This window comes from Primulina tabacum, chromosome 16 (assembly GCF_025594145.1).
Source record: "Primulina tabacum isolate GXHZ01 chromosome 16, ASM2559414v2, whole genome shotgun sequence".
Lineage (NCBI taxonomy): Eukaryota > Viridiplantae > Streptophyta > Magnoliopsida > Lamiales > Gesneriaceae > Primulina > Primulina tabacum.
The window spans coordinates 28,433,752-28,440,037 of record NC_134565.1 but is presented as its reverse complement, the minus strand read 5'-3'; the positions used below and the strand labels follow the sequence as shown (position 1 = coordinate 28,440,037).

The following is a 6,286-nucleotide window of genomic DNA, read 5'->3' as shown; positions in this document are numbered from 1 at the left end:
ACTAGGATCTTGGGATCGTAACTGTACCAACGAGACATCGGATATGTGACACTCCTATAATAATTTAAGTTAATCATTTTTGTACAGATCTGAAATAATTGTCACATAAATCTATTATGGGCCGGAACACAAAACCTAACATGAACATCAATTTCAATTTACTTATCTACCCTGACTGATTCTAGCAGGTAGGAAGAACAGATGAGTTACGCATTCCCAAAATATGAAGGATGCCATTTGACTTCAACGAGATCACAAGTCTACCACGCGTGAATCGACAAAGTAAAAAAAATAAGAATAATCGAAATAAAACAATCGTTGAAAAATTCAAACATAGTACTGTGTACATCAAATTCTTGCATGCCAAACCTTATAAATGTCTATCTATTTATATATGCAGCTCTCTGAACCACACAGAAAATCCAATTGAAAGTACTCACAAATCCAACAACATGAAATTTAAACTTTCTCATTTTGTAATTACTCTCTTCTTGTTTTTAGGCTTTTCTAGCTCGGATGTCGATGATATTTCTTCGACGAAGCAAAATCAATCGTTAGTCCACATTGGCTTAATTCTTGATGTGGATTCAGAATTCGGTTCCATGGTTGATTTATGCATCGGTATGGCGATTACGGATTTCTATTCGGATCATCCAAATTATAAAACAAGATTGAAGCTACACACCAAGGATGCCAAGAATCTGGTTGACATCAACTTTGCAGGTGATAATCCCTTTTCTTCTTCTTCTTCTTCTTGCTCGGTGTAATCTATCAAATTAAACCCATTTTAATTTTATATTATGAATGTGGAAGTTGTATTATAATCAGAAAATGTTATGTACGTAAATGTAGTAATATAAAATTGAAATAGATGGAAGAATTTTCAAAGTTTTAACAATTTTAATATTAGATTAGTTGACTTTTTTAAAAAAAAATTATTTTTCGACTATATTTGGACAAAATTATATAAATATATATATATATTATATATATATATATATTTGTGTGTATTTGTGTGTTATGTGTGTATTATTGAAGTTGGGTTAGGGTCCAATTTGTTCAATGTTATGTTACTAAAAGGTTGACGAACTTATATGGCCTTCAAAATGTTATAACTTCCATTCTTTTTTTTAAGTCATTTCGATAATTTAATTTTGATATTTTAATGGATGATTTTTTTTTTCCTTTTTTGACTTTAAACGCTTAGCCAAAAAATTATAACTCTTTTTAAGTTTGATGAAATTGAATGGTTTGTCGGTGACATCCAAATTTTGACCTTGACTAATTAGTTATAACTTACTAGTAAATTATACACAGAAGTTATGTGCGTAAAATTATAATAATCATAATAATTTATATATGATTTTTTTTAATTTTATTTAATGTTTAATTTAATAATAATTTATTGAAATTAGTGATGAGAAAAAAACTTCCGTATAAGTTTAAAAATTTTATTAAATTCTTAATTTTATGTTTAATTTAATAATAACTAATATAAATTAGTGAGGGAACATGTTGCCTTTTGAGATATGTAATATTGAAAATAAGTTACAATGACGATTTTGAGAAAAAATGTTGGTGTATGAGAAATTGGAGAAATAAAATACCTATTAAAATATTTAATAAGCTGGTTAAGAAATTAATGAATCTTCAATATTTTTTTTAAAAAAAATTTCTTTCGAAAAATTATCTTTTTTATGTCGTTACATTTGGTAATTTCAAATCTTTTTTTAAGATATTACCCTAAGCACATATTCAATTATTCATATTTATTTTTATATATGGTCCATGATTTTTCTGTGAACTCCACATATAAGAAGTAATGTGAACCATTGGATACGTGCTTAAGTAATACATTACTGTTAATTAAAAAAATATGACAAAAATCTATAATAAAAATAGTTAAAATTTATTTATTTATCTTACAAATCTAATAAAATTTATTTCTAATTTTTTTTTCCACTTCCTCCATTTTTATATAATCCATCTGCGGTCCAAAGAGGTAAAAATTCATCCAATTAAACCTCATTTAATCAATCGGACGAGTTCAATAATAACCTGGCTTGGCATAATTACGGCTGAACTGTATTTTTTTAAAAAAAAAATTTACAACTTCAATTTTTTTTAAACTAATTAATTTTTTTTAATTTAGTCAGAAAAAACAAATACTGGGATATGCTTCTTCAAACTTCAAATTTCTTATATGTTTTCTCTTAGGTTGAATTTATTTTTATAATTTTAAAGAAATAAAACTATAAACTTCAAATTTACAATATTATTTCTGGAATCTATGTCAGATTCAAACAATCTGTGTGAATTTTCAACTAGATTTTTCCATGAATGTGAACAAGTATGCTTGTCGATTGCAGTTCAAGAATTACTGAAGTACGAAAAAGTGCACGGGGTTTTAGGACCTCACGGATCAACCCAAGATACCTTTGTCGCGGAACTCGGAGAAAGAATTCATGTGCCATTTGTATCGTTCACTGCAAGAACATCGGCTCTTTCGTATGGTGAAAGTCGTTACTCTGTCAGGACAACCCCAGATGATTCAGTTCAAGCGAAGGCTCTTGCAGAACTCTGTCGTGGATTTGAATGGACTCAAGTTGTAGTTTTATACGAAGATACAGAATACGGCCATCAGTTTCTTTCACATCTGAACAAGGCATTACAACAAGTTGAAGTCGGGATAGCATATATGATTGCAATCCCCACATCGGTTAAGGACTACCATTTATGGAACGAACTCAGCAAGTTACTGACAAAGCAAACAAGAGTGTTTGTCGTGCACATGAGCCCGTCACTCGGTTATCGATTGTTTTCCGTTGCAGAGAAGGTTGGGATGATGAGGGAAGGGTATGCCTGGATTATCACTGATAGTTTATCTAACTTCATGAATTCAGTGGATTCAGCCACCCGCAATTCGATGGAGGGAGTTGTGGGATTAAGGCCTTTTGTCAAGGACTCAAAAAATCTGCAAAGCTTTCGAGAAAGATGGAAAAGAAATATGCTACTGAAAAATTCAACGGGTCCGACTATGGAGCTCAATATTTATGGTTTATGGGCTTATGATACCATAAATGCATTGGCGATAGCTTTAGAGAAGATTAGACCGGTGAATTCCAATTCATTGTATGAGAGTGGAACCAAAGTCATGATAGAAGGTGCAAATTTGAGTATCTCATCATATGGTCCAAGACTTCTAAGTGAACTGTCGGCTACAAAATTCAGAGGTTTGAGTGGAGACTTCCAACTTGATGATGGAAAATTAAAGGCTTCCTCTTATGAGATATTCAATGTGATCGGAAACAGTGAGAAAACGGTAGGATTTTGGAATCCAGATAAAGGAATAGTCAAAGAATTTAGCTCCACTGGTGAAACAAGCTACTCAGCTTCAGCAAAAGAACTCAAACAAATCATTTGGCCTGGAGATTCTGTGGCACGACCAAAGGGTTGGGATATCCCGACAATTGATGGTAACCTTCGAGTAGGAGTGCCTTGGAAAAGTGGATTCACAGAATTTGTTAATTTGTCAGTTGATCCTATAACAAATTACACAAATGCATCTGGATTTTCTGTCGACATATTCTTGGCTTCGTTGAAGATGCTTCCCTTTCTGAACTACAAGCTTTATTGTTACAATGATACGAAAAATATAAATTGGTCTTATGACAACATGCTCGCCAGGATACCTGAGGTACTTTCATCCGGAACTAGTTTCTCATTCCATTGTTCATAAGTTTAATCTAGCTATAATTGGAAACATGACTCTGGAAAGAGTAAAAACACAAATTCAGTTGAAACTTTTCCTTGGCTCTTTCTGAACCAGGAGTTTGATATGGTGGTGGGGGATACCACAATTTGGGCTCCTCGAGCAGATAAGGTTGATTTTTCTCAGCCGTATTCAGAATCCGGAGTCGTTCTTGTGGTGAAAAACAGAAAACCATTTGACATGTGGATCTTTATTAAGCCATTGAGGTGGGATCTCTGGCTTGCAATTATTGCAGCTTGCATTTTGATGGGAATAGTTCTTCGTATATTGGAGAACCAACCTACTAACAACATCGAAGATGTAGTTCGGCCAAGCGAAAAGAAGCGTGGAATGGGATATTTGTCTCCCGTGACGGTTCTTGCTTTCCCAGAAAGTAATGTCTCACTTGAACATGATTCTGTTTTCAATCTTATTAGCATGCTGTCATGCCTTCTGTTGTCTAATTAACTTTAAATCTTTTTTCTTGATCTTTTTCCAGGGAATATGGCGACAAATAATTGGTCATTCTTTGTGTTGGTTTTTTGGGTTTTCATGGCATTTATTCTAATGCAGAGCTATACAGCAAACTTATCAGCAATTCTGACAGTAGATCAATTGAAGTTTGCTTTTTCTGATAATTACTATGTGGGTTGCCAGGATGGCTCCTTTATGATAAAATTCTTGACAGAACAACTACATATCAGTGGATCGAGGCTCAGGAAATATGCATCGGCTGAAGATTACCATAAAGCTATGTCTATGGGGAGTAAGAACGGAGGCATAGACGCCATATTTGATGAGATTCCTTACATGAAGCTTTTTCTCAAAAGATATGATTCTGAATACAAAATGGTTGGACCAACGTACAGGACTGGTGGCTTTGGCTTTGTAAGTTTTCCATCCTTCTACCTACACATAATCACTATATTTATAAAACTGATCTGCTCCTTCAAATTTCTATCACTCACATAGTTACATTATGTGTCGTCCTTTACTCAGGCATTCCCTAAGGGCTCCCCTTTAGCCGTTTATTTTTCCAAAGCAATCGTTGATATTACTCAAGGTCCAAATATGACAGCAATCGAGCAAAAAAATTTCGGGCCTGGATACTCTTCCCAAGATCCGCTTGCTTCAATGATCTCGCAGCAGACATCTAGTCTCACCGTGTTCGAGTTTGCAGGCCTCTTTATTATCGTAGGATCAGTAACTTTGTTTGCTCTGTTTTGTTCCGCGACACCGATTGGAAGAAAATTAACTAAGAAGATGATACATGTCTATCATGTCATAAAAAAGTGCATACATTTTAGGAACTCGAAAGTTACTGCCACTGAGGATAACGTTCTTGTTGGAGTTATCTCGCCCGAGGGTGAGGTGGACAATGATGAAACATTACACGACGATGGCACCGCTGCTTCTCTTGGCGGAGACAGAGACCAACAAGCTATGGAAGATGCCGGTCAGCATGGTAATGATAGAGAAATTCAAGAAACGGGTCGAATTGATAATGTCGAGGAAAGGAATTCCTAGAAGCCAACAGAATTCAAGATCGGGTGATGACATGAAACTTCTCAGAAGTATGAATCAGAAGAGAACTAAATGGCGAGCTTTAGCGTAAAGTATGTATTGAATTACTTGTTCCTTCTTTAGATTTGTAAAAACAACATAAGGGGGTGTTCCCTAACTTTGTATATCGATCCTATTTCATTTACAAAATATATCACCGGGTCGGTTTATCTACGTAAAAAAAGACTATGTCTAATGACTATTGATATACATATACACACAACTAAAAAATGAATGAGAAGCATATTCAACATAGTATTAATATGTAGGGACTATTGAATGTGTGACAACAGAATGGCTAAGTGAGTAATTTACACAAATATATATGATATGTATTTGAAATTATCGAATTTAAGTTAGACTCTAACATACTTTGATATATCGACAAGTAGAATTCGAACATGAATTATTTCGTTAGCTCGATATCTCTTTAACGATCTATTCATGTTTAAACTTAATAACATGATACTGAATGAGAAAAAATAGATTGAATATTACCTCCAACCATTGAATATGAAAAACACCTTGAACGTCTAGCTGTTTCAAAGTCTTCTAAGCACTCCAGATCTCACAATTAATGATGTTGTGTAACTTTTGGTGAGTATGTGATAAACACGAATTTTATAGCATTTTAGGGACTTTATTTTGTCGTACTCGTGCTTACCTGGCGTTTTTATTCCGAGTTTTGCACTTTATTCGTTTTATTATTGTTGCTATTTGCAGGTTTGACTGAAAGATGATTAAAGCCAACGAAAGGGAAATAAAGTCAAGCTTCGCGATGCCATGTCAGAAATACCCGGAAAAATAGGAAAATAGCACAAAGAAGTATCTGGACCCCTACACGGACCCCGTGTAAGGGTCCGTGTCTTAGAAACCCAAGGAAGACTTTCACAGAGCCTACACGGACCCCATGACGGACCTCTACATGGGGTCTGTGTCCAATGATTACTCGAAAAGAATTTTACAGTGCCT

At 34.2% G+C, this 6,286-nt stretch overlaps 1 protein-coding gene across 1 annotated transcript; it reads left to right on the top strand.

Annotated features, from left to right (window-relative positions):
* Nucleotides 1-403: 403 nt before the first annotated feature.
* LOC142529978 (glutamate receptor 2.8-like) lies at nt 404-5,492 on the top strand. Its single transcript, XM_075635711.1, has 5 exons — nt 404-723; nt 2,370-3,697; nt 3,830-4,145; nt 4,251-4,639; nt 4,751-5,492. Exons 1-5 carry the CDS (start codon nt 453-455, stop codon nt 5,276-5,278), a joined length of 2,832 nt encoding a protein of 943 aa, XP_075491826.1. The 5' UTR covers nt 404-452; the 3' UTR covers nt 5,279-5,492.
* Nucleotides 5,493-6,286: the final 794 nt, after the last annotated feature.

Bases quoted from the DNA above. Each gene is read 5' to 3' on its own strand.
- LOC142529978 (XM_075635711.1), top strand. From the start codon at position 453: ATGAAATTTAAACTTTCTCATTTTGTAATTACTCTCTTCTTGTTTTTA. The intron at 724-2,369 runs GTGATAATCCCT...TGTCGATTGCAG, and splicing joins GGTTGACATCAACTTTGCAG to TTCAAGAATTACTGAAGTAC. The intron at 4,640-4,750 runs GTAAGTTTTCCA...TCCTTTACTCAG, and splicing joins GGACTGGTGGCTTTGGCTTT to GCATTCCCTAAGGGCTCCCC.